Below are 27,760 nucleotides of genomic sequence, written 5' to 3' on the forward strand. Positions count from 1 at the left end.
TTTACTTAATGGATTTATTGCTGTATATTCTTGCTCCTTAACCTCCTCCCACTGCACCTCCTCTTCTTTCAAGTGTTATGCAAGTGCTCAGAACGTTTCAGGTTCCAGTTTTTGGGTTACGGATAGTCAGTTTATATGTGTATTGCAGTGTTTCAAACATAATCCGTGTAATGGGGTAACATTAGTTTTTTTGTTATGTGTTTTATTTTAAAACAATAGAAATATTTTAGTTTATTCATTATGTATCCAGATTATTGCTAGTTTTGGTAAAGACCTTTTTAACTCTTAAAGGGAGTTACCCAGGGAGATTATACACCAATGGAAGACAGTGAAGAAACATCACAATCTCTACAAATCGATCTTGGACCACTTCAGTCAGATCAACAGACTACTTCCTCTCAAGATGGTCAAGGCAAAGGAGATGATGTAATTGTAATTGACAGTGATGATGAAGATGATGATGAAGAAAATGATGGCGAACATGAAGTGAGTTTAGTATCTATCAGCCTTCCTTCTGCTTCCCTTCCAGAGCTAGGGCTCAAAGCCAGTGCACTGTGCACATTGGCCTTGAGCTCTGGATCTTCTGACCTTCTACCTGTGTGCTGCTTTCAACCATTGTGCTTTAAGTCTTTGGTGTTTCTAATATATCAAGTAGTGGATTCTCATTCCCAGTCAGTTTTATTAGATTATCAAGTTCTTTTATACAGATTAGTTCAGGAATGTAGGATTGTGTATTAGAATTAAAAAGCTGATGGTGGATAATCAATTTTTAAACATTTTGTTTACCTTGTTTTGGCTGCATTATTTTGTTATTTATTAGAGGTAGGATCTTGGTATATCATATAGCCCAAGCTTGCTGTGAAGTCTCAAAAATTCTGCTTCAGTCTTTTGAATGCTGAGATTATAGAAATGTATGGCCTGCCTAGCTTGTTTGTAAATGATTGCTGTATCATTTAGGATTTGTTTTCAGATTTCATCTTTAGTCTTAATAAAAATGGCTATATGAATCTGATGGTCTGTGCTCTTGTTTCTGGAAATCAAAGAAGAAACAGGAGTTCATAGTTGTTTTATTTGTTTGTTTCTACTTTACCACCCTGTACCATTTCCAAATCAATCACTTTCATTCTTTGAAATGTTACAGTTTTTTGTTTGTTTGTTTGTTTGTTTTTTCCCTTACTGTGGAAACGTCAAAACTCTTGAAACACTCCTGTATGCTATTCTAAGTGTGCAAAAGGAGTGGCGTGCACTTTATTCACACTTGGACATCTTCTTCTAGGATTATGAAGAAGACGAAGATGATGATGATGATGAAGAAGATGACACGGGGATGGGAGATGAGGGTGAAGATAGTAATGAAGGAACTGGTAGTGCAGATGGTAATGATGGATATGAAGCTGATGATGCTGAGGTAACTGGTTAGAATTGAAACTGTCTCCTTAAGAACTGTGCTTAGAAAGCTTGCTGTTTTCCTGTCATATAGAAAATCTTGTGTTACCAGGATAATAAAAGTCTTCATACCTTTGAAGTTTTGTTTGTTTGGCTTGCTTGGTTTGGTTTTCCTCTGGTTTGTTTGCTTTTAATCATTTGGTGTGGCTTTTTTTGTAACCTAGTCATTTGATCTGCTTCAGTCATTACATTTTGTTCTTAGGGTGGTGATGGGACTGATCCAGGTACAGAAACAGAAGAAAGTATGGGTGGAGCTGAAAGTCATCAGAGAGCTGCTGATTCTCAAAACAGTGGTAAGAGCATTAGTCTTTCAGTAGAGTAGTCTGGTAATATTTTTTAATATTTTACTAGAGTTGTACTTCTGATGTAGTATAACTCTAGTAAATTGGTAACTAAGTGCTCTGCCCTCCTGATGTGGCCATTAGATGCCATTATACTATCTGTCCACCTCATTGAACTATTGTGAAGGTCAAATGTCCTAGACTCTCTAATGTAGCATAAAGCCATTTGGAATAATTAAAGCAGGGATGGGTAGCAGCTCACAGCTAGAAGAGGTTGGTCCACCAAAACCCTGTTTTAAGATTTGTATGTAGATGTGTCTTTAGATACTACCACTGAAGGTTTTTTCGCAAAAGATATTCTTAGCCATTTTCCCCCAAATATAACACATATAAATGTTCTTTCCGTAAGACTTCTTTTGGGAGGAGTGGGTACTTTTGTGTCAATCAAAATTAAGTTCTAGTAGTCTTAAGGTTAGAGTTGGTCCATTTTCAAATTGTTTATAGGGTTAGAGAGATGGTTCCGTATTTTTTAAGAGCACTTGGCTCCTCTTGGAAAGGCACCAGATTCAGATCCTAGCACTCATGTGGAGCCCCACAGTAATTCCCCTTCCAGGTGATCTGGCAACCTCTCACAGCCTCTATGGACACCAGGCATGCATATAGTAGTACACAGACATATATGCAGGCAAAAATCTCAAACACATAAAGTAAAAATAATTTCTTTTTGTTAAGGTACTACTCTTGTGACTAGTTTTATTTGTCCCAAATTCTCAAACTAAATTTAAGTTAATAATTTGGATTATAGAAAAGTAAAGTGTTTTAAATACCAACTGTCAGGACAGGGTTCTGATTCTAGATCAGATTTAGAAACTATTCTCTGGCATCCTACATTTCATAGTGGAGACAACAAGATCTAGATACCTGAGTAGTAATTGGAATTTGAAGTTTGGGAGAACCAAAATATAAAAATATTAACAGTGAGGCTTTTTCTTAGTCACCTTGATTGATTGACATGCTGTTTCTCTAGAAAGGGGTAAGTAGCTTGTGCAGTGATTAAGAATAGTATTGGACTAGAGAGATAACTCAGTGGTTAAGAGCACATATTGCTCTTTAATCGGCCTGAATTTAGTTTCTGTATTAGGTGGTATATAGCCATATATAACACATGCTGCAGGGGACCCACTCTCTTCCAGCTTCCATAGGCACACAGACACTCATAAGCACATTTAAACATTAAGAAATTATAGTACCATAAGTCAAAATGTAGTAAATACATGCTTGATCAAATCTTGAGCAAAGTGCTTTCATCTGTCGTTTGAGTCTTGAAGGGAGGGTGCTTACTTGCCTGTTTGTCTGTTAACCATCCAGAGTGAGACAGAGGTAATCCCAGTATTCGGCAGGTAGGAGGAGCTGAAGTTCAAGGCTAGCCTACTACATAGCAAGTTTGAAATGAGCCAGGACTCTGTGAGACCCTTCGAGGTTTAGGCCATGTGATTTCATAGTCTGGGCTTGGTTTCCAAACTGAAGTCTTTCTTCCATAGGTGAAGGAAATACAAGTGCAGCAGAGTCTTCCTTCTCTCAGGAGGTTGCCAGGGAACAGCAGCCCACGTCAGCGTCTGAGAGACAGACTCCGCAAGCACCGCAGTCACCAAGGCGCCCTCCACATCCTCTCCCCCCACGCCTGACCATTCACGCCCCACCTCAGGAGCTGGGACCACCAGTTCAGGTATTAAAAGAACCCAGCTTCTGAAAAAGCCACCTTGTAAATTCTCTTTTCCATCACATGGTCCTTCCTTTATTCCTTCCAAATAGTAGAATTTTTAATGTTTTGGCATGTTGTAAGATACTACTTTTAATTGAAACTAATCTCCAGTTTCTGAGTGTGAATGAGTTGGCTTTTGAAAACACAACTTGCTAAAAATTGTATAGTTATTAAAGTGATTATAGTCATAGCAAATACAATTCTGCTTGCTGTTATTATAGGCTTAAAATTTCTTAAATTTTATTTAATGTAAAATGCATTTAGCTGGCTTAGTAACAGTTTTGAACATTTCTTACTTAAGGTTCATAGATTTTTTTTTATTGTTATTCTACCTAACCATTTTTTCACATCAAATATTTCTACTTAGTTCATTAGTGACCCTATGTATTCAGCATGGAGTAAGTTAATTCATCTAGCTTGGTTCTTATTCTGGACATGGTGAGTGTATTGAGAACCAACCATTATGTATAAATCAAATTAAAATAAAAGTAGTGGAAATTACTTGATATTTGAAAATACAGAGTCTAAAGGAACTATATGACTAGGCATCACAAAGCATTCAGTCTGCCAATTCAAGATTGTTTTAGCTGTGAAGTAAGAAGTCAGTTGGTATATAAACTACAACGGAAAACCTCACTTAGTATTTTCAGCCAAGGAGATAGAATCTAAATGTATGTACATGCTTGAATTATAAATATGCCTTTTAGTTTATAAATATCTTTATTAATAAAATTTAAACTTTCTCACTTATATTTATGATAGATATTAGCAATTCAGAAATGTCCTGTTAATTCTAAATCTTCTAAAATTAGTTGATATTTCATTACAAAAGTAATAAACTGTATCTTTGGTGTTTGTTTTAATTGCCTAATTCTTAAAGCAAATATAATTCTTTTTCAAACAGAGAATTCAGATGACCCGGAGGCAGTCTGTAGGGCGTGGTCTTCAGTTGACTCCAGGAATAGGTGGCATGGTTAGTATCCACCCATCCTGTGCATGTAATTCACATGTATGTGGTTAGGCCTATTAAATACTGTGCTCTGTCTGTGTTTCAGCAACAACACTTTTTTGATGATGAAGACAGAACAGTCCCGAGTACCCCAACTCTTGTGGTGCCACATCGCACTGATGGGTTTGCTGAAGCTATTCAGTAAGTTGATGTAATGAGAATGAATGTTTGGTGATCCCTAGCTGCTTTCTCTTTACCTTCTAAATTGTTTTTTTGGATGTGTTATTTGTAGAGTCCTACCCTACTTGTCCATGAATCTATATATGTAATAGGATCGTGAAAAAGTCGTGTTGAGGAAGACTATCTAGGGTGAATAAAGTATACCTTCTTCTAACTGAAGCACAGTGTTACAGTGCTTATGAAGGTGGTTTCTACGGTTCGAGTGCTTCCTCACAAGAGCAGGCTCCTTGCTCTCCCTTCTGAGTAACCTCATTTTACTGATAATACAGTTTGTGCTTACATGTTTAGATACGACCTGACATATATAAGTAAATGCTGTATTGGTACTAGGGGTGATGTTGGTTATTAAAGTGATCATGATAGGTGGTTTATTGTAGGAGCTCAGGTCTCAGTAGCCAGGTGTAATGCAACAGGCTAGAAGCACGACAGTGTGCCTGATGATCTTCATTGAGCCAAGTGAAGTAATTGTTCTAACAACTAATAAGTGAGCACACCTGTCTTACACTTCCTAGTGATTACTTAGAATTTCTATGCGTTATTTAATCCTCAAAACTCTGAACTTAGAATAGACTAGAGTAACTTATTTTATATTGCTAAACAGTGAAAACTGAAATTTAAAAAAAAGAAAAAAACTTCTTTTGTTGTTGTGCTTCCTGTTGCAGTGTATCTGTTTCAAACAAGTTGAAAAAAATCAGCATAATTTGGGGAAGCTAAAAGTTAAATTATGTTACTTATATTACTAAATTTATTTCCAATATCTTTGCAAGAAACCCTTGACGAATTATTTTCATTGTTTCCTTCCCTATTTATTGATTTTTTTTTTTTAAAGCAACCTTTTCCTCTTTTGGTTTAAACAGGTAGCATTAAATTTCTCATCAAATTAATTTTTGTTCATTTAGTTCCCCACAGGTTGCCGGTGTTCCTAGATTCCGGTTTGGGCCACCTGAAGACATGCCACAGACAAGTTCCAGTCACTCTGATCTTGGCCAACTTGCTTCTCAAGGAGGTAAAATAGGCAAAAGCCAGAGGTTTCTTCAGTGTGTCTACTGAGTAGAAGTTAGTATGCTCTGCTTTTCTTCAGCTGCTATCAGTGTAACCCCGGTTCTTATTTATAAAGTTACTGACATGGCACTGCCTTTTCTAATAAATACCTCTTCAGGAAGGTTCTAGTTCCTTTAGCCTAAAGACTGGCTTTTATATATATATATTTTTTTATATATATTTCTGTATTGCTTAATTACCGTTTTATTGCCATATTGAAACACCATGACAAAGGCAACTTTTTTTTTTAATGCATTTAATTGGCTTGCTTACAGTTTTAGACAATTAGTCTGTTATTGTGGCAGGGAGCATGGTAGCAGACAGACATGATACTGGAAAAGTAGCTGAGAGCTTTACATCCTATTCTTCAAGGGAATCGAGGGACACTGGGCTTGGCATGTGCTTTTGAAACCTCAAAGCCTAGCCCTAGTCACACACTTGCTCACAAGGTCATACCTTGTCCTACCAGGCTATACCTCCTAGTCCTTCCCAGACAGTTCAACTAACTGCGGGCCACGCACTCAAACATAGGAGTCTATTGGATCCATTCTCATTCAAATCTCCACATAATGTATGATGAACAAGTAAATGCTGCTAAGAAGTGCCAGCTCCTTTAAAATTTAGGAGTACAGTGTATTTTTTGCTTACAATTTGAGAGTTGTGGCATACCTAGTTAAATATATGACTAATTAGACTTTCCCTAGCAACAAAACAAAACAAAATTGCCAGGCGTGGTGGCACACACCTTTATTTAACCCCAGCACTTGGGAGGCAGAGGCAGGTGGATTTCTGAGTTCGAGGCCAACCTGGTCTACAAAGTGAGTTCCAGGACAGCCAGGGCTATACAAAGAAACCCTGTCTTGAAAAACAATCAATCAATCAATCAATCAATAAAATGTTAAATATAAAATTAAGTAGTAGTGGTAGATGATACTTGTATGTGAGTTTTGGTATTTGTGGAATTATCATTTAGTCCATGGGTGAAATTTGATAGATTTCTGGAAACTAGCATTTTGCAAGTGAATAGAGAAGCCACTACTAACTTGCTTTGTAACCATAGGGGAAGTTTAAGTTTCACCAGCAGAAAGGATTAATAACTTTGGCAGTTAAGTGAGGAAAAGATTTTGACATAATACTTGTTTATATTTGGATATTCTGTAAAATTAGCAATTTAGGGATGCTTTTATTAGTATTAAAGAATTTAAAAGATGTGTTGAATATATTTTGAGGAACTTGATTTTTGCTTGATGGAGGAGCCTCATTATGAGCTTCAAGAAAATTATACACTTTGTACTAATTCTTTTCTTTGGTGTTTTTATGTTCTTTCATCATTCACTAATACTTAAATTTTTCTCTAGGTTTGGGAATGTATGAAACACCCCTTTTTCTGGCTCATGAAGAAGAGTCTGGTGGCCGCAGCGTTCCCACTACGCCTCTCCAAGTAGCAGCCCCAGGTGGGTGCCACGTCAATGAGGACTTTTTTTTTTTTAATTGGTGACATAGAACACATTGAAACCTATTCTGGCTCAGAACTAATGAACCACAAAGGTAAAGGTATCTGTTGTTCTTTTTAAGTGACTGTGTTCACTGAGAGTACCACCTCTGATGCTTCAGAACATGCCTCTCAGTCGGTTCCCATGGTGACAACGTCTACGGGCACTTTATCCACGACAAACGAAACAGCAGCAGGTGACGACGGAGATGAAGTATTTGTAGAGGCGGAGTCTGAAGGGTACGATTTTATTGTGTGGTTTTTGTTTGCTGTAGGTTCATTATGTTGTCATAGTTGTTTGTGTTAGCAAGCAAATACATTAAAATCTGTTTTCAGTGCTATCCTGCCCCGTGGAAAAGCCAAAGCACATATTTAAAAAGCTACTCAGCATTCAGAATTTAGGGTTACTATGAGAGAGGCAGTTTATAAAAACATTATTGAAAATTTTTTGTTTTGTTTTCTAAGGAAACAGAAATAATTTGCTAGAAGAAGCCCATAGGCAGTGGTTTTGTAGAGTTAAGTCTCAAACCTGGGATCTTAATTCTTATAAACTGAGAAGTTTGTACATTTTAGTGGTTGAGAAATAGAACACAGATTTTTCTGCTCAGAGCTCAAGGACTTGATTTGACAGTGCTTCATAAGCAAGGTCTCCTAGGATATAATGGGTAAGAGGCAGGTCTGTTTGTATTCTTTAACATCAGTGTTTAATTGAGGGGAGGTTACAAGTCCCAGTGAGAATGCTAGCTGTTACTAATTATATACATATTTTCAGGTCACTTTATATTTGTCCTTCTAACCCACACACTATTCCTAAAATATATTACTTCCCATCATAGAAATTAAGTTCAGAGCACGTTAACAATAATGTGCTTGGACTATTCTACTGGTAACAGCTCAGTGAGAATTAAAAGTCTTAACGTCAGCCCCATGCTATTTACATGTCCCCGTCTTGCAACCTTGGGGGTCTCAGGTAAGTTGTTACCAGTAGCTGCACTAATATTTGCAGATTTTTAAAAAGTAAAGTTCAGGCCAGGTTCAGGTTTTTTACTGTCTACTCTTCTGTGCTTCTTAAAAGGAGCAAGATGAAAGAACAGCCACTGAGCTAGGAACTCTGATGCCCATAGCTTGTTAGGTCTGGGTTAGTACTCAGGGTGACTGACCGATCTGCTGTTACTAGTTATGTTTCCAGTTTATCAAAGTCCACTCACTCCTGTGAGTGTCAAGACTATAAACATGCTTGTCAAATGGAAAAAGAAGGGCTGCTGAAACAGTGGTAAAAAGTAGAATTGTCGAGTATCCTAGTAAGGGTGTGAAAAAAACCCAACTCATCCCATCTCCTGGTCCACCTTACGATTAAAAATAAACACACTTAATAACCTATAACTGAGTCTAATTCTTAGTTAACTAGAACTCTGAAAGTCATTATAAAATAAATCAAAACGAACTTAGGAACATTTAAAATAAATTGTAGAATCAGTTTTCCATTTTCTAATCAATATTTATTTCTTAGTATTAGTTCAGAGGCAGGCCTAGAAATTGATAGCCAGCAGGAAGAGGAGCCTGTCCAAGCATCTGATGAATCAGATCTTCCCTCAACCAGCCAAGATCCCCCTTCGAGCTCCTCCGTAGGTAAGTACTGTCCCATGCAGCTTGACATCTCCAGGTTCAGCTCCCACACCTATATTTTAACAGCTACCTTCTTTACATAACCACATTCCATACACCTTAAAGTCAGGATTATAAATAATATAAATTATAAATAATATAAATAATATGTATAAATTGTAACTCTCAGCTTTATGTACAAAAGAATCAGAAATTATAGGTATGGTAATTATTAGTCCTGTTGATAGTCTCTGAGAATTGTCTGTCCTCTGTACTAGAATTAATACTAGTTATCAAACTATCCCTTGAGTGAAAAATGTGATTGGTTGTTCCTAGGAAATAGAATGTCTTTACATTAATTTCCTTATGGGTGACACTATCTCTGACTGGGTACTCATTCAGCAAATTTGAATGCCTAACCTAGCAGGGAAATCCCCATGTCCAAGAAAGTGACATTTAGGAAAGGATTACATCTCTGTGCTTGGAACTAACCTCTAATAATCATGAACCCATTGAACCACTCAAATGGTGCCAAGTCCCACCACAACAAAGAAAAGAGGAATGCAAGGTCCCAACCCCCGAATCAGAGACTTCCGCAACAAATATTGTTGATGTCGGTGGAGGAGATTGTCGGAGGACTCTTGGGTGCAAGGAGCCTCCTCAGCCCAGAAATGGAGACCGGGAAGGAGGTGATGTCGAGTGAGGAGCTGGTGGAAACACTTACAAGGCCAGATTTCAACTCCAAATTGACGTTTTGAGTATAGATGTGAGGATATATAAACTTGCTGCAAATGTTGAGTCCATGACATTAGCACTAACGAACTCAACCAAGTCTCTTGCGGTATTAACTACCCGAGTTACATCAGTTTCAGACACCATTGAGCACCTTACCAGGAAAATAGAGAACCTCGAGACAGCAATTGAGAAAGTGGGAGAGAAAGTGGACTTTGTCCATGCCAGATCTGCCATAGGAATGCTGAGCACCGATGTGGATGGGCCAGTGTGCCCAGCTGCCCCAACCTGTTATCCCGTCAGTGAGCCAGCCAGTATCTCATCCTCACGGGGCTTAATCATTGATTTAAAAAAAAGAAAAAGGAAAAAAAAGATGGTTTATATAATGTCCCATAAGCCAATAGGATGTGCTTGAGACATTCAGAGTCAGCACGGAGGTCATGTGACTGGAGCAGAATGGGGAGCAAGATTCAAGAGTGTATGAAAAGAGTAATGAAGAAAAAGCACCTAGATCTTTGTAGTTGCTCTGAGTCTCATGGAGCTAGAAAACAATTGAAATTCTTCACATAGAATAATGGCATGACACTGCAGTTGTTTTGGCCATGGTATGTAAGAGGCTAAAATTCATGGTCAACTTTTTTTGTGTGTGTTTGTATAACTGCTTAGCTTCCTTTGCTCTTAAAGTAGACTTGAATGTGGAAAACAAATGGCACATCTGTTTTTGTGTGATTTAATGATTATATAATGCTGCTTTCCTGTTTTTTTTTTAAACTTGCTTTCCACATGTCTTGATGCTTTCTGTAGATACCAGTAGTAGTCAACCGAAGCCTTTCAGACGAGTAAGACTTCAGACAACCTTGAGACAGGGTGTTCGTGGTCGTCAGTTTAACCGACAAAGAGGTGAGTTTCTGGCATACTGTTTACTTGATATGTGGGATAATAGCATTTGTATCAATTTCTAAGGTAAACCTAAGGATTGATTTATAATTACATGTTGATCGTGTGACACTTAGCCAGAAAGCTTCTTTTAGGCAAGTTGTCATAGTTATAAAATGAATGTGTTTTTAAAATTGGTGTATTTTATTTCATTAGATCCAAAAAAAGATTTGGAAAATCAAGTGTTAGCATGTTGTGCATTATCTGTATTCTTATGGTGTTAAGTTTTGTTTTGTTTTGTTTTCTGCACCGAAAGTTTTGTGGCTATTAGTAGCTAGTAAAGAAATAGAAGATTTTAATATTTTCACATTCTTCAAAATAACTCATTTAGACTGTATTAACATCATAAATCTAGTAACCCAGCTATAATAATTACCAGTCAACATGGAGAATATCTTTTTATATCCATATCTTAGATATTTCTACTGAAAATGAATTTTGCCGTTTCCTTCTACAGGTATAAGCCATGCAATGGGAGGAAGAGGAGGAATAAATAGAGGGAATATTAATTAAGTGATCTCTAAACTGTGACACATGTGAATAAGATTGACGAATCTGTTTTAATATAATGATTGTCAAGTTGAGAACTGTTTTGTATTTAAATAGGTATGCTCATTTCAACATTCTTTATTAATAAAATGTATTTCAATGTCAAAAAGTATCACTGTTTTCTTCATTTCATTTTGATGACTCTTCTTTGTCAATCAGTTCAAGGACAGTTGTACCAGATTTTGGAGAGGGTCTGCCCTGAACGTGTGGTAATTGCTCTTGCTGTTCTTGTAGGCACATCAATGTTATAGTATTGATCTAAATAAAAGAGAAAACATCCTTTTAATTAAAAAGAAAGTAAAACATTTAAGTTTGTATTGAGTGTTGTATTCAAAGTCAGGATCATTTCAATATCAAAAGTGGATGTCATTAACTTTCTGACAAAAAATAATTTAGAATGATGGAAGGAATAACTTTTCAGCATCCTTCAGGTAATATTAGGTTCAACTCTACCTTTTTTAAATAAATATTTAAAATAGACAATTTAAAAGATTTTGGCTTTAACCATTTTAAAAATGTATTTCTTAGAAATTCATACTATAGAATCATAGGCAGAATAATTTAGATAACTGGTCTTTCAAAATTAAGTGTCCTGGGCAATAAACTTTACTTAATAAAACTGGGTCCCATGAATTTCTTGAATACCTTGTAGACTGTAATAATACATGCTGTCTTAAAAGAGTCACTTGTCATAGCAGCAAGTACAGTTTCTACATACCAGTTTTCTCCTGATGTCCTAACAATACAGTAGAACTGGTCTGCATTCCTTCCAGTTAAATAAAATTAGTGTAACAGTCTCACCCTTCTTATTGAGTAAGCACTGAAGTTGGGTTTCTTACTTACAGTCATTGTTGTACACTTGCTGTTTCCATTTAAATTACACTTGCGCTTCCTCGGGTGAGATCAACTTGAAGTTCACAAGACTGTTAATTAACTTACCTTTGGAAAAGGCGTAGTAATCATAGCCATCAGGTTTCCTAATGTTAGGCAGTGTTATCGCTGAAGTAACAACATTTGGAAACCCTCTCCACATTGTACTCACTTTGACTTCATTGTGGAGGAAACCTGCGGGCAGAAGTTTTAATAAAAGGTTTGAAAAAGTTTACAACCTTAGAGCTACATAAACCTAGGTTTTGAGTTTGTTCTCTGCCATGACATTACACCTCACTTTTAGGGCTGTCTTGAGGGATACAGATTTGTATACAGTGCTTGTTGTTTGCTATAATTAACAGGATTAAATAAACTACTTTCTTTACCAACAAAGAATTGGTCTTAGTTATTACTCAGTAAGGCAAATGAATTTGTTTTACATCAATAAGCCTAAATGGTTAGTACTTTCATGGCCAATACTTATATGTAATAAGGGTGACTTCATAAGAAATTATTAATCTTAATGATCAGCACTCTTGACATGGTGAAAATTACCTTTGTCTTGATAAGAAACTCTCATGGGCACCGAGTAATGGATCCTGAAGGTGTGTGTCTGGAAAGGTCCAACAGCACGCTCAAAGCGGCGCCTCCTGACCTGTGCTGCCTCCCCGTACACCGAGTAGTTGATGGCAGGCCGCCTCCCTGTGCACTTCTTCATTGGCTCCTGTTTATAAGTGTACTGCTGAATGTTGCCACCTGTTACACAGTGGGAAAGCACAACAAACTCCCATGTAATCCACTCAAGAATGGGTTACAGTTGCCTCTACTTTTTTTTTTATTTTTTGGTTCTTCACAAATATATGTTTAGTAATGGCTACTTTTAATGCCGTTCTTGAAATATAGTAATAACTAAGACGTGAAATATGTGTTGAACAAATGAATTCAACAAATTGCATTCTTTTTATTAGTGATCTGAAAGTCCAGTTGTTTGATGGTTCACATTTCAGGAAATCTAAATACTTCTTATGGCCTGCAATATTTATTCATTAAAGCTACTTTATTCTTACCATTAAGAATACTTTTTGATAGTAAATCTAGCAATTAAAAAGAAAAGACTCCTTAAAAAAATAGTGTCACATTGACAATTGTGTGATACATACCTCTCTTGAAGAAGTACACAGATTCAGGCCTGTCCTTGTACTTGGCTATTGAAAGAGCAGCCACTATCTTCCCTGTTAGTCCTCCAAAGCCTTTGACAATTTGTTTAGGATACCCAGGATCTACCACATCATTGGTGAAGCGCCAGTACTGAGAATCCTGGTTGTTTAAAGGAGAAAATGATGTCAAAGGTTTTGTAGGCATGTTTCAGGAATTCATCCTCAGAATTAAGTGTAGGGAGAATACAATAAATGGGTTGAATTTGAATAAGCAGATCATTTTTCAAGAGAACAATGTATCCTTTTCCAGCTGAAGATTAAGATGATGTTATGACAAGGTGCAACTGCAGTTTTTCCCAGTGTTTGTGTTACCTTAAAGAAGAAAGTTTTTCCTTCACAGTTACATCTAGTAAAAACTGTGTCAATAGGAGAGGGAATACCCCAAACTTCGGTAATTCTGCGTGGTGGAGATGGTGGTCTGAATGGATTCAGCATCCAGAAATAATGACCTAAAAATTAAAGAGACGTTGTCAGTCTGCAGTCTGAATGCTAAACTGTCCTCACAGAAAAGGAAAAGAAACGTGATGGTTCTAAAGAAAAATGGAGTCAATGTGTTAAGAAGTGCCTGGACCTAGAGCCAGGTGAAAAAGAGGATATTTGTGTATTTCTAAGATATTTCTTAGATCCAAAGTATGGCAAAAAATATTTTGAAATAATTTAGTTTCTAGTTTTAATTTTTTTAATTGAAGTTTTGAGGTTCTTTTGAGACCATCTGTACACTGGGCTGGCCTTGAACTCATAGAGCTCCACCTACCTCCACAGCCTGGATGTTGGGGATTAAGGGAGTGTGTTACCACATCCACCTTGATTTTAATTTGATTTGGTTATTTATGTATGTATGTATGTATATGTATCTGGGTTTACAGGGTCTATGTGGAGGCCATGGGACAACTTGTGGGTGCTGGTTCTCTCCTCCCTCAGTGTAGGCATCAGTGGGAGTCGGTTTTCTCCTGCCTTGGTGTAGGTGTCAAAGGTCGATACAAGCCACGAGGCTTTGACAGTCTACCTTCTTCCACTGAGTCAGCTCATCAGCTCATTTTCTACTTTCCCTAAAGAGAATTGTTTGCCTTTGTGACTTAGAGCGCTCTGGGTGTCAGTGTCTTTGCAATATAGAGTTGGTGTCATAACTTAATGACTAGTACAACCTATTGGACCTTTACTGTGCATAATTTTTTATCGTTAATCTGTGCTCTAAAGAAGACTAAAATAACAAAGACCATGGGAAATGTACTTAATTCTCTAACTCCGGAACAAGGAAAGTACTACCTCACTCACTGTGGAGGAGTAATTTTCTAGGAAAATTGTTCAGAGAATGCAAATCTCTTATCACTTCATTTAATTTGAAATTGGAACTTTGAAATCCTATCCACGCAGAGACACAAAGAAACCTTAAGAGATAAGACGTCAGGTTCTTTGTTGCATTTTTGTACCTAGATTAATAGTGTTCTCATTTACTGTAGAATCATATGGTTCAGTTGGCACCGTGAGACTTTGTTCTCGGAAAATGCCAACACAAAGCAGTAAGAAGCAGGTTTATATATTCATAACTTACCTCGAAATGCAACTAATGTCCCATTGCGCAGCGTAGTCAGTCCATCCACTGGCTTACCATTGCATAAATTGGTCTCATCTTAAATCAACAAAGAAATTAATACAAAACAGAAGGAAGAAATCAACAAAAGACTTAATATAGAACAGAAGGAGGAAAGCAATTTGTCCTTTTCAAATCCTTACAGGATTCTGTTTCCTGTTTACCCTCTAATATCTAGTGAGGAGAAAAGGAAGTGGTCATGTTCCATAGTTCTGCTTACCTAACATAACACCATTCAGGAATATTACATAAAAATAAGTGTAAGAGGCCAGATTATCTTGATCTTCATGTATATGAGGTATTAGACTCTGACGTTTTCAGTCATTTCAGTTTTGACATTCTCTACCCCATTTCTGCTCCCAACAGACATGTCTGGAGTTAGCCAACACTAAGTTTCTGATGCTAATTACTACTCAGTCTCCTGGATAATAAATATTCTATGATCACCTGTAAGGAAGCTATAACCAAGTTTGATAAGTTCACAAGTTAGTGTTGGAGATCATGAATCTCAGTAGAGAGATACTAGAACAGGAAAGTAACTGATTCTTACCTGAAAGCATGGGATTGATGTTAATGCCTTGATTGAGTCTCCCGGCCAAAAGATCAGTGCCTGGAATAGCTGTGGGGAATAGCACAGGGGGCCCGGGAATCAGAGGTTTTTCTCCTTCACCTCCATCTGCATCTTCATGATCTGGATTTACTTCAGCTGTTTCAGGGTTTGGAGTTTGTTTAGGGATGGTGGTGGTTGGCAGCATGACTTCTAGAGGGGTGGTATTCAGTTCAGGTGTTGCTGAAGTCGTCTTTAGAGGAGATGGTGTAGTTTTTGGTTTTCTTGTTTTTGGTGTCTTTGGCTTTTTGGTAGAGGTGGGCTTCTTGGGTGCTTTGGTTGGCTTTTTGGTAGGCTTGGGTGCTTTGGTTGGCTTCTGTGGTTTTAGAGTTGTTTTAGAATCATCAGAATCTTCTGATGCAGGAGTTGTTTCTTCAGGTTTGTTCTGAATCTCTTCTGCTGGAGCAGTTACTTTGGGTGCAAGAGTTGTTGCTTTCAGAGTAGTGGTTTTGGGTGATGTGGTGGTGGGTTCAGGCTTCTTGGGAGTTGTGGGTTCAGGCTCCTTGGGGGTTGTAGGTTCAGGCTCCTTGGGAGTTGTAGGTTCAGGCTCCTTGCGAGTTGTGGGTTCAGGCTCCTTGGGCGTGGTGGGTTCAGGCTCCTTGGGGGTGGTGGGTTCAGGCTCCTTGGGGGTTGTAGGTTCAGGCTCCTTGGGAGTTGTGGGTTCAGGTTTCTTGGGAGTTGTGGGTTCAGGCTCCTTGGGGGTTGTGGGTTCAGGCTCCTTGGGCGTGGTGGGTTCAGGCTCCTTGGGAGTTGTGGGTTCAGGCTCCTTGGGCGTGGTGGGTTCAGGCTCCTTGGGAGTTGTGGGTTCAGGCTCCTTGGGAGTTGTGGGTTCAGGCTCCTTGGGAGTGGTGGGTTCAGGCTCCTTGCGGGTGGTGGATTCAGGCTCCTTGGTGGTGGTGGGTTCAGGCTCCTTGGGGGTTGTAGGTTCAGGCTCCTTGAGAGTGGTGGGTTCAGGCTCCTTGGGCGTGGTGGGTTCAGGCTCCTTGAGAGTGGTGGGTTCAGGCTCCTTGGGAGTGGTGGGTTCAGGCTCCTTGGGGGTTGTAGGTTCAGGCTCCTTGAGAGTGGTGGGTTCAGGCTCCTTGGGAGTTGTGGGTTCAGGCTCCTTGGGGGTTGTAGGTTCAGGCTCCTTGGGGGTTGTGGGTTCAGGCTCCTTGGGCGTGGTGGGTTCAGGCTCCTTGGGAGTTGTGGGTTCAGGCTCCTTGGGAGTTGTGGGTTCAGGCTCCTTGGGAGTTGTGGGTTCAGGCTCCTTGGGAGTTGTGGGTTCAGGCTCCTTGGGGGTTGTAGGTTCAGGCTCCTTGGGAGTTGTGGGTTCAGGCTCCTTGGGCGTGGTGGGTTCAGGCTCCTTGAGAGTGGTGGGTTCAGGCTCCTTGGGAGTTGTGGGTTCAGGCTCCTTGGGGGTTGTAGGTTCAGGCTCCTTGGGAGTTGTGGGTTCAGGCTCCTTGGGAGTGGTGGGTTCAGGCTCCTTGCGGGTGGTGGATTCAGGCTCCTTGGTGGTGGTGGGTTCAGGCTCCTTGGTGGTGGTGGGTTCAGGCTCCTTGGGAGTTGTGGGTTCAGGCTCCTTGGGGGTGGTGGGTTCAGGCTTCTTGGTGGTTGGAGGTGGTTCCTTGGGAGTTGTGGGTTCAGGCTCCTTGGGAGTGGTGGGTTCAGGCTCCTTGGGGGTGGTGGGTTCAGGCTCCTTGGGAGTTGTGGGTTCAGGCTCCTTGGGGGTGGTGGGTTCAGGCTTCTTGGTGGTTGGAGGTGGTTCCTTGGGAGTTGTGGGTTCAGGCTCCTTGGGAGTGGTAGGAACTGGTTCCTTGGTTGTAGTAACAGGCTTCTTGGTAGTAGTGGGAGCTGAGTTCTTGGGAGTTGTAGATGTGGGCTCAACATCTTTATCAGATGTTTTCTCTGCACTCCGTGTCTCTTTAGCTGAAGTCGTCTTTTTTTTACTGGCAGAAGATTGTTTATTTGTTGCAGTAGTCTCTTTCGTTTCAACTGTTGTCTCTTTATTGGATGCTAAAGATGCCTCTTTGGATGTCTCAGAATTAGGTGCAAGACTGGGTTTAGGAGTTACTGGTTTTGCTGCTGTAGTCTTGGGAGATGTGGTGACTTTGCTGTGTGGAGTAGTAGGAGGGTCAGGAGGAGGTGGGGTGAGCTTGAACTCACCATTATCCAGCCCGCTTCCAGCTTCATCCACAGCCGGCGGTTCTGGATTGGGTTTCTTTTTAGGAGTGTTTTTCTTGTTATCTTTTACTAGAGAGAAAAAATAAAATCTTGTTATTTTGAAGTGGCAACTTGAAGTCATCAAAGTGATCAGTAGTATGAATGCGTGTCTGTGTTCATGTTCTTTTCCCCTCACTTGGCCCACACATGCTACCCGCCCCCATTCTATAGTATTCAGTGTTGTCCCTCCTTCCTAGAAACGTGGCTCCAACCTCTAATACCTTTTTTATAATAACTCCTACACAGGCTTCTACTGAGGATTTGGTTCCAGTCTTTGCAACTGACTAGCTTCTGCTGAACCTAGTTGCAATACATAGGGCTATGAGCTGTCAATAGTTCACAGAATGTAGGCAATTAGGATGTCAAGGCAATAGATTCTGTTTAAAATTCCCCATAGCAACTACCCTTTAGGGGAACTACTAAGCCCAAAGAGCCTTTCACTGATAGGAATTCTGCTTAGCAAATTTGTATTCCACTTCCATCAAGAGCAGGATTCTTGCAGTGACTTGAAGTTAGACTGTCTAGTTAGTAGACTGAAGAATGTTTCAGAGAAACTACCATCACCCAGAGAAATGTTCCTCAAAATTCTAGTACTTACTAGAGAAAGAATATATTTTAGAATTTCAGGAAATACAAATAACAGATCAGATGGAATCTCTTTTCAGGAAAAAACAGCCTATTCTTAACTTTCAGATAGAAGTGTGACAGATGTGATTTTAAAAATAGGAAAATAATAAAGAGCAATATAACAGGAGTGATAATCTTGCCTTTCCCTGGAGGTTTAAGAGAATGTCAAGGATTATTTTGGGGGAAACACTATATAAGTTTATGCTAAATAAAATCATAGAAGGGAAAACAAAAGCTGGAAGCAGGGATGGGAGAGAAGAAGACAGTGATCAGATAGACAAGAATTGCAACAGACTCACAAACTACTGTCTCCAGTACCGTCCTGTTTCTACAGTTACAGCATCTTTGAATCCCTTGCTGTGAAGAGTTACTTAGCTGCTTACCACTGATTCTCTATAAGGTCTATTCATTTGTCACTTTTTAAGCTATTTCCATAGTTACATACTCCCCAAATATTAAGATCTCAAACCGTTCCATCAACACACATTCCTTTTTGAAAAATTATTTTTAACATGGCATTGATAGAGTCTTTGATCTTTATCAATGCTCAAACCTTTTGGGTTCTTCTGTAATTCTCTATTAGCTGAATTTTTGGAAGACTTGATTTTCCGAATAGTTGAAGAGGAAGAAGAGGAGGAGGAGGAGGACTCTTGATTTTCAGAAACAGAATGTTCTATAAATCAAATAAAAAGTTTGATCACACTCACTGTGATTTAGAACAAAGCAAAGCAAAAAGAACTGCTGGTCCACATGCAACAAGAATTGCTGATAGTTGGTCTTCGAGCATTGGAGTGTGCTGTCACTTTATGGGTAATGCAACTACTTGCTTTGTAAAGCTGTCAGCTAAAAGCAAGGCATCTTAGTTCATCACATATACAAACAGTAGACCTTTCTCCTGATTCTCCAACACTGCTAAAATTTACACAGTCTAACTCTGTGAAAAATAGAGAAAACTTCTGTATAAGCTTTCATTTTTTCCAGGAGATTTGCCTCTTCTGATAAGTCCCATGCTGGGTTTGGTAAATAAGGTCTATAAATATCCCAAGGATTTATATTTTGGCTTAGATTTTAATTTAAATCAAGTAAACAAAAAAAAATATGGTGAGTGCTTCATGATTCAAAAGATGACCCTTTGAGGATATTCATGTGAATAGTCCACCTACAGGTTATTTCAGTTAAGAAATCTCCTGTAGTGATGGCTGTCATCTTCCTACCTTCTGTTATTTCCTCAGATTCTACAACTTTCTTAGTCTTCTTTTTTGGTGATTTGGGTGAGCGTTTGGTAGTTGATTTGATGGTGTGAGATGCTCCTGGAGGCGGAGGTGCAGTCTTTGGAGATGGTGATGTGGGATTATGCACTGAGGCCAAGCAAGACAGATTGATTAACATCCAATTTAGGTTCATCAGCAGTGCTAACTGAAAAAGGTGGATTCCTGGGGCTTCAAGAGGTAATACCGATAAATGTCAATACAGGACAGCTTGTAGCCCAACTCAAGTAACTCCAATAATTCGGAGAACACATTGCTATAAAATAGTGATTCTCAAACTGGAAAATTATGGTAGAAAAGAGTCCCAAGAGGTCAACCCTCTAAATGTTAGTTGTAGGCTTATGGGTGTCTACCTCTTTGACCTTGGAATAGAGGCCAAACTACTGAACATTTTCCTGGCTTTAAGTGAGATGTGTATCCAACATTTCTAAAGAGGAATGCCCACCCAAAACAAGTTGTAATTCTATGAGCTTCATCTATCTTGACATGATTCCACAATTATAAACATAATACTGCATATGGATGATGGGAAAAATCATGCACTCAGAATTACAAATATATTTTTCCTGTTTTCATGTGAATTTAAGTCAAATAATGCCAGTGTGCCTTGATTATTATAAAAGTTGTGTGAGCATATTTTGAAGACTTCATAAGCCCAGACGTTATGGTTTTCCACAGACATGTTGCCCTTCCCAACTTAACACATGTTAATGGTTTGACATGTGTCTTCTTTGCCTTTTATCCCTTCCTCACCCCACTCCTTGGCATCTAAAAGAGAAAACATGGGGTATTCCTGGGAATTGAAGAAAGGAGGGAGATTTGAAGAAGAAAACAGCAGTGGAGATGGGTAAGAAAAGTGGTACATACATCCTGGTGCTCCCACCATCCCTTCAGAACTCTTCCTATTTCCAGGAACTGGACACTGTACCTCGCCCTCTTTCTCCTCCCCCTTAACAAAATGCCAAGTTGAGTAACAGCTCTGCCGGTACTCGTTCGTGATTGTGGCCAAAGCTGATAACCTTTCAGGCTTCTCTCTACCCATGCTGGGAATCGGTTAGATTGCTATAACTCCTGCCAGTTCTCAGAGTGTTATGATTTTTAGATAGATCCCAATAATGAGTACTTACAGCAACCCTGAGACAACTTAGCAGTAAATTTCAATGCTGTTTTAAATGAAGTTCTGAAGCTCTGGAGAATTCTTTCATTTTCAGTTGGGACCTTGACTATCTTCATGAAATCTCTGAATGGAGTTGCCTTGCACTGCCTCGGTTCCTCCACGTGCTAGGTATACTTGGGAAGCACAGGGCACTGGGAGTATTTACAATGATGGTCTCTGTGCATCATCACCCAATCTTCTTCCCTACCCATCTTCTGCCAAAACAACTTCTTGGAGTATTTGGGAGGGAGGGTCTTGTTTGGTTTGGTTTGGTTTGGTTTGGTTTGGTTTGGTTTGGTTTGGTTTGGTTTTGGCTTGTCTCATGGCCAAAATAATTATCAAGGTAGTGAGGAATTATATCTCCCAATCATGGTGCTTTCTGAAAGCTGCAGGCGTGCTGAGCTCTGGGGTTTTGAAATAAGGGCGTTGTCTCTAGTATTTTTAGAATACTTCCTGTAAAAATATTGACCAGCTAGGAAACCGCCCTCAACTCTGCTGATTAAGTTTCCACCATTCTAAAAAAAAACAAAACTAGGAGGCCTAACCTAACTAAAAAACATGGTCAAATTATGCAAGCAATACTTATCTCAATTTTGCCTCCACAGATACTCATATTTTGGCAAAGAATGGTTAAGAACAAACATTGGAGAAGAAGGCATTCTATCATTTTATTTTTTTTAAAAGGGGGGTTAGTTATACTATGAGAATATTGTTTCAAGGTGTAATGGCCAGAGATGGTTCAAATAAGACTGTCCCTGTCCCTTTTATCGACTTTGTCATTCACCAGCTTTGTCTAGGGACTGCTGAAGAGACAGGAGGGATAGAAAGAAACATAAGAACTAATTAATCGAGGTACTAACTTTTTAGCAGAGTTGCTTGTCAAGTTGGTAACTACTTAATTTATACGAAGAAGCTGGAAGTACTCCGCCTCTACATATATACCCACACATTACGGCTCAAAGCACAGAGAGCTCTAAGGATAGCTGATTTTATGAAGTCAGTACCCATTATGTGGGGACAAGTTTTCAACTGTAAAGGAGGCACCCTGGAAGGTAAAAGGCTGTACACTCAGCCCATGACCCCCTTGCTAGTGAGCCAGGGATCTTGGTGCTTCTAGGGCTTTTGTGAGGACGCTTTCTTTCATTTGTCCTTGTCAAACAAAAGTATTATGAAGTAGCTTGTATATTAGTAAAATCAAGAACTCTGTCTGCTGTGTGTTAGCCATCAGGGAAGCCAAGGCATGGACTTGGCTGGCTGGGCTGAGCAGCCCTGCCTTGAGGCCCTGGTTCTTACCTTCTTCACAGAAGCTGTCATAATCTGCACAGCACTTGCCATACTGTTTACACTGGGAGTCACAGTCACACTCCCTCCCTCGAGCGAAGGACTCGAAGCAGCGTCCTTTGCAGGAGAGCTCTGCCCGGGGCAAAACAGATAGCGTGGATTATTAGTCACAAAGCAATACTTACATACCTTGTAGCATTTCTCATCTGACAGCTGACTAGAGTCTCAAGGGTGGTGCACTTCTGAGTCTCCTATTTGGAATTTGGAGCACTCACATCATCAACTACGAAAAACTAACTTTAAAGGCATGATGTCCTAACAGAGGCAGCCTAAGTCAGGGAAGAAATCTGATGAGCTGGGCCATCATTCTTTCCCCTGTAACACGCCAAGAGACAGCTCAGTGCTGCCCTGAGTCTTACACATGTGACACATAGAAACAATAGAAAACTAGAAAATAGCAAACTGCCCTACATATGAGGTCCTTTGTTTTCTCACACCACTGACACCATTTCTTTGTAATAAATTAGTACTAATTCAATCTTCATATCTTAAAACAATATATCCCAATAAACTAGTTGAGCAAGCTACTGCTCAGGTCAAAAATCACTTGCAATGCAGAGACTCTTAAAATGACAAACTGGGCATAGAATGAGATTGAAAGATTTCAGTTAACCTTGTGGTGTGCACTGTGATAGGAGGCCTGCTTGTTACAGAAGGAACTTTGATGGAAAGTATGATGATTCCCAAAGCCTGCTTGAAATACTTTACCCAACACGCAGACTGTATAACACTATAGTTACCATCTCCACATGCAAATTTTAGTGCAAATATAACTTTTACAGATTTTAGTTATAGCGTTTATAAATTGCATATTATATGTGTCTGAATCTAGTACTTCTTGAAATGCCTCAAATTTCGTTCAATAGTAAATACAACTCACAATTCAGAACTTTGGGGCTTTGCAGTTGATCATTTCAGCCTGGTATTTTCTTGATCTTTAAAAGATTCTCTTCAGGTGATTTAGAAATGCATTTACTACCAAAACTTCAAATAGCCTATGTAAAAGTTCTATGCCTATTGATCCTTTTGATGAAACTCTTTGAAAGGCTCATCTCTAAGCAATCAAAACTCAACCATCAACGAAGAAGTACACCTTCCTTTTTACTCGATACCTACCTAGTCACAGTACTAAGCTTTACTTAAGACATTGCACATGCAAGCAGTCAATACATATGTGCAAGTGACAAACGCCCAGGCTTCCGTTCACTACCCTAGTAATCAGAAGCCTTGAAACCATCCTCAGATATGTACAGTGCACTTCAACACTTATGCAAGTAAAGGAAAGAAGACGCTTAAACAAAGGAGGTGGGAGGGAGGAAGAACAGAGCTGCAAAGGGGTACAAAAGCAGGCTCAGGACAGCAGACTTGACAGACCACGCCCAGCTCTCAGAACATACCTGTAGTGCAGACTCTCTTGAAATCAGGACAGCACTCCATGTAGTGTTGACAGTTATAATCACAGTTGCAGGTGGCATCTCTAGAGTACCCTTCCCCACATCTCCCTGCACAGCTTGATAAATCTAAAAGTATACAATACTAGGGTAAACACGGCCAAACCATTTGGAACAGGAGAGACCTACGAAGGAGGACAAAGCCACCAGAGAAGGGGAGCTTTACCCACTGGGCAGTGCTGGGAAGAATGCACAGGAATGGACATAGCTGATGTTTGGGCAAGCCTTTATGTAACCTTAGTGATGTCGCTTTAATTGTCACTAAACTGGGATTATAGATGCACCTTTGAAAATCAAGCTAAGTAATGCTTGCATGCAGGGTGGTAATTCTGACGGAAGGATGGCAGTTATAATTGCAGAGATTGCTGCCATCATGATAACTAGTGGCCATTTTATGCCAAGTACTGAGTCATGCGTGCTCTCCAAGACTTACAAAAATGTTTCTAAAAAAGTATTACTAGCCCTATCTAAGGTAAAAATGATGACACAGGCCAGGCAGGGTAGCGCACGCCTTTAATCCTAGCACTCGGGAGGCAGAGGCAGAGGATCTCTGTGAGTTCGAGGCCAGCCTGGTCTACAGACCAAACTCCAGAACAGCAGGGCTACACAGAGAAACCCTGTCTTAGAAAAAAAAAAAAGATAACAGAAATTTTAATAACTTCTCCAATGACACACAGTAAGTTACTGAATGTATATGTGTATAAATATGTGTGTATACATGTAGATAAATATAGATATATCTGTGTGTATCAACTAATATCAACTAATAGATATCAGCTAATAAATATGCATTATTTGTACATCCCATTTACTATCATAAATGCCTGACTTGGGATAATCAGTTATATAATTATCCTAAACAAATAGCCCATTTTGACTTCAAACTCATGTATCTGAATTTGAAGTAGAAGCCTTCACTAATTTCATCGCCTCTCTCGATGAAATTAAGCAGGCTAGTTGGGCCGGCACAGACTTCCTAAGTGCTGCTCTCTGTTGGGAGGAGGGAGAGAGACTTCTTGACATAGGATCTGGGTGTGCCTATAAGGGTCATGAACCTAGTGTTTGGGAACAAGCAAACAATAAAGAGAGGGTGAAATAAGTAGCCTCAAGTATTTCTAAATACCAATGGGCAAATAACACCGCAAAATCCTCCCCAAAAGATAACAATGGAATCCACCCTCTGGAATGTCCCAATCCATAGGCAGATGTTGAAACACACTAAAAAAAAAAAAAAACTCAAGAGAATCCAGGAAGGTTTAAGTCTTAATACACAAACAATAGAGAGCAGGATAGCTCTGAGAATGACCGCTTACATACATATGTGCACAACACATACAAAAAACCGCATATATAGTGTATGTATGTAAATACATATATTATATATAAAGGGGAAAGAATGAGAAGAGGTTGAGAAGGCAGGAGAAGCAGACAAAACAACATCAAAAGGTTATGCTTTTACACTTTGCAGATATCTAGAACACATCACTTATTTTTCATAGGGGGTCTGTTTTAGTCTTAAGCTTATTGCTGTTTTCTTAAACCACTAGAGTGCATGAGTGTGCATGTGTGTGTGCATGCGTGTGTGTGTGTGTGTGTGTGTGTGTGTGTGTATGTGAGTGTGTTACATGCATGTCTGCTCTCCTCTGTCACGGTCCACCTTATTTTCTGGGCGAGGATGTCTCACTGAGCCCAGGGCTGGCCGCTGGACTTAGTCTGCTTAGCCACCAAGCTCCAGGATCAGCCTGGCTTGGCTCCCAGAGCTCAGGTTGGAGGCATGCACCACTGCATCTAGCTTTGCATGTGGGTGCCAGGGATCTGAAATCCAGTCCTCATGCTTGTGCATCAGACATATAGCCCCAAACCATCATCTCCCAGTCCCACTGATTGTCATATTAATTTTCACAAACTTTCAATGAATAAGCATTGTTTCACAAAGGAAGGGAGTGTATAAAGGAACAGCCATGTTGAGAATCTTAATACCACATGAGAAGGCTGAAGGGTCTGAGGCAGGGGACTGTGGCCATCATTTCCTAACTCGGCATTTATACCTGGTTCCTGTGGTTCTCCAGCTTGTCTTATTTGAGTGATTCTGAAATCGTGCTCCAGCAAGCTGTCATCTGTTGTGTTCCAATTCAATGAGACTTTTAGAAATTTTTACCAGAAATGTCTCTCTTAAAAATAAAATGCCACGGTAGTAATTACAGATCCTTATTTTCCTTCTCTCATGCTGAGTATGTTAAAGAGAGCACACAATATATTAAAGATGCATGTTGCTATGACTAAGTAACTTGACCCTCATGCTGTCTGCTCGCTCCACCTTGGCTATGCTGAGTGTACAGCAGGCTCTCTAAATAGGAGCTGACCCAGAACCAACTCGGAAGGACTGAACTTTGCAATATTATAATAAGAAGTGGCATTCAGATTTGTAAAGCCCATAATAGGGTGACTAGTCCCTTACAAGGAAGAGAGAGCATTGAAGGCTAATAAAATTCCATTTGAAACACTGTAAATGTGCCCTATACTATGCTATCTATGTCAGCATGATGCTAAAGTAATAATTTATTACTTTATAATGCTTTATAGCAATTTATTTGATGCAAAAGTTCAGCTAAATTTGTCAACACACCTAGTTATTGTAAATATATGGTAGTAATATAGGTTTATAAAATGTGAATTTTTTCTTTACAAATTTCCTTGGCCAACATCTAAATATTTCCTTATCCTATCAAAGGAGTTCTTGTGGCTTGACAAGTCTTATCTCCTGTGAGTGTTTCTGTAGCTCAAGCACTATAGAGTGATACAGAGAGCATTCATCTGCCCGCTCCGTCCATAGAGATGACATGCTAACTTGTGAGCCAATCCATATTTTTACAGGCAAAATATATACAAACACACTATCACAATGAAACCAATTACTTTGTGTGTGAACTTAAAATGCTAATAGAACATTTTTTTAAATTTGTCAACATAACCAAATTTGTCAACATACAACCATAACCTGTTACTTAAATATTACTTTTTTTTCATTTCTTTTGATGGTGTTATGTGTCTCCAGCATGATTTTATTATGTAAATGTCTATTTTATTTTTTAATTCGGAGGGGACAGAGAAGGAGCATTATTTTTTATCAAAACTCAGAACTCCTCCAGCGCTCTCACAAGCAGAAGGAAAGATGAGAATTCCATAACACACAAATGCCCTGCGTGCCTTTCAAGTTCAGGGCTGCACATTGTTAAATCATTGAAGTGCATATGCTGAGAAAGATATTGTTGGTTTTGTTGCCATAAAAGCCAACTGGGTGCTTAGTAGCAGTGACTGAATAGAAGCGCTTTTGACGCTGAAGTTACCTTGAGATGAAACCTGTTGAATCAAGACAACAGGAAGCAGCAGCGACAAGCAGACGGGAAGTATTTTCCACCCCATGGTTCTCGGATGCAACGCCCTTGCTTGAGATAAAATAAAAACATCAGAAACCCGCTCTTTAATCTCACCACTCAATAACGTGTCTATCATGCACAGCATTCAGAAACATTCGAAATGTAATTCAATAACAAGCCACTCCGTCCTTAGAGCAAAAGCTATGGGCAATCAGCTTGAATTCCTGAGATAGTCACTGTTCTGTTTAATATAATAATAATTTAAAAAAAAACCAAAACAAGCCATCTCAATTAAATTGCCAACCACTGTAATACCTCAGACTAATAGCAGAAAACAGGCTTATTTTAGAACATGTTGGAAGAGCAGTCTGTACTCACAGTGCGGGGCTTAAATCCTGTCCTGGAGATAAAAACGAGCAGCTTCAATGAAAGTGAGGTTAGCAAAAGTAGCCAAGCTGTCTTTCCAACCTTCCAACTTAACTCAGTATAAATTCACAGGCTTCCAAAAGGTATCTCACAGAAGTATGATTCTTTTCAAAACTCTCTAACACACTTTTTTCAAACACACTTAATGAAGACACACTTTAATTCTACAAAAAGCATATTAACCCCGACACTTACCTGTAAAAAGGAGAGATAAATTTCTCCAGTGTGCTGGAAGTCTTATATAGCAGTGCAAATGGACTGGGATGAACCAATTAGTCCAAAGGTTAGGCAAAATCAACAGTGACAACCTATGAAATCAAGCTTTCCTCATTTGTTGGATGAGGTCCCAGACGACTAGACTTAGGCAACATCTGGAAAACACTTCCATTAAGAAAAATGACTACTACAAAATAAAGTTAGATTTATTGGCCAAAACACATTTCTAATTTCTAAGTGAAGTGAACAAATTGTTCTGAGATGGTAAACCCTTCTGGAAGCTTTTGAGCAGTGTGCAAAGCAGCAACTCTAAACTCCTCAAGCTGGCGCCATTTCTTTCTCTCTTGGCAGTTAAACCCAGTGAGGTGCTTCTGATACAGC

The 27,760-nt window shown here is 39.4% G+C and overlaps 2 protein-coding genes across 7 annotated transcripts in view; one reads left to right on the plus strand and one right to left on the minus strand.

Annotated features, from left to right (window-relative positions):
- Tpr (translocated promoter region, nuclear basket protein) overlaps positions 1–11,145 on the plus strand; it is a 57,134-nt gene extending 45,989 nt beyond the window's left edge. For both annotated transcript variants that reach the window (XM_006529065.3, NM_133780.3), the window contains exons 41-52: positions 292–486; positions 1,277–1,408; positions 1,649–1,739; positions 3,269–3,453; positions 4,394–4,462; positions 4,545–4,639; positions 5,578–5,684; positions 7,078–7,173; positions 7,295–7,451; positions 8,722–8,840; positions 10,353–10,448; positions 10,942–11,145. In XM_006529065.3, the coding sequence (XP_006529128.1) occupies positions 292–486; positions 1,277–1,408; positions 1,649–1,739; positions 3,269–3,453; positions 4,394–4,462; positions 4,545–4,639; positions 5,578–5,684; positions 7,078–7,173; positions 7,295–7,451; positions 8,722–8,840; positions 10,353–10,448; positions 10,942–10,997 (1,398 nt within the window). In that variant the 3' untranslated portion in view covers positions 10,998–11,145. The remainder of the gene's footprint in view (positions 1–291; positions 487–1,276; positions 1,409–1,648; positions 1,740–3,268; positions 3,454–4,393; positions 4,463–4,544; positions 4,640–5,577; positions 5,685–7,077; positions 7,174–7,294; positions 7,452–8,721; positions 8,841–10,352; positions 10,449–10,941) is intronic.
- On the minus strand, positions 10,622–27,431 carry Prg4 (proteoglycan 4 (megakaryocyte stimulating factor, articular superficial zone protein)). Of its 5 annotated transcripts, NM_021400.3 has the most exons (13): positions 27,359–27,375; positions 26,708–26,806; positions 23,307–23,429; positions 21,862–21,981; positions 19,359–19,502; positions 18,698–18,817; positions 15,262–17,547; positions 14,673–14,750; positions 13,433–13,569; positions 13,064–13,220; positions 12,459–12,659; positions 11,973–12,098; positions 10,622–11,291 (listed from the first exon to the last, which is right to left on the minus strand). In NM_021400.3, the coding sequence occupies exons 2-13, from the start codon at positions 26,781–26,783 to the stop codon at positions 11,194–11,196; spliced, it is 3,666 nt and encodes a 1,221-aa protein (NP_067375.3). In that variant the 5' UTR covers positions 26,784–26,806; positions 27,359–27,375; the 3' UTR covers positions 10,622–11,193. The 5 variants fall into 5 exon arrangements, with proteins under 5 accessions (NP_067375.3, NP_001103616.1, XP_006530026.1 ...); NM_001110146.1 differs by lacking the exons at positions 18,698–18,817; positions 19,359–19,502 and having other exon boundaries at positions 15,262–15,330; positions 17,461–17,547; XM_006529963.1 differs by lacking the exons at positions 18,698–18,817; positions 19,359–19,502 and having other exon boundaries at positions 11,075–11,291; positions 27,359–27,431.
- Positions 27,432–27,760: the final 329 nt, after the last annotated feature.

This window comes from Mus musculus, chromosome 1, assembly GCF_000001635.26.
Source record: "Mus musculus strain C57BL/6J chromosome 1, GRCm38.p6 C57BL/6J".
NCBI lineage: Eukaryota > Metazoa > Chordata > Mammalia > Rodentia > Muridae > Mus > Mus musculus.

Bases quoted from the DNA above. Each gene is read 5' to 3' on its own strand.
- Prg4 (NM_021400.3), bottom strand. From the start codon at position 26,783: ATGGGGTGGAAAATACTTCCCGTCTGCTTGTCGCTGCTGCTTCCTGTT. The intron at 19,503-21,861 runs GTAAGAACCAGG...GCTTGGCCTCAG, and splicing joins TGACAGCTTCTGTGAAGAAG to TGCATAATCCCACATCACCA. The intron at 13,570-14,672 runs GTAAGTTATGAA...TTTAATTTTTAG, and splicing joins GACATTAGTTGCATTTCGAG to GTCATTATTTCTGGATGCTG.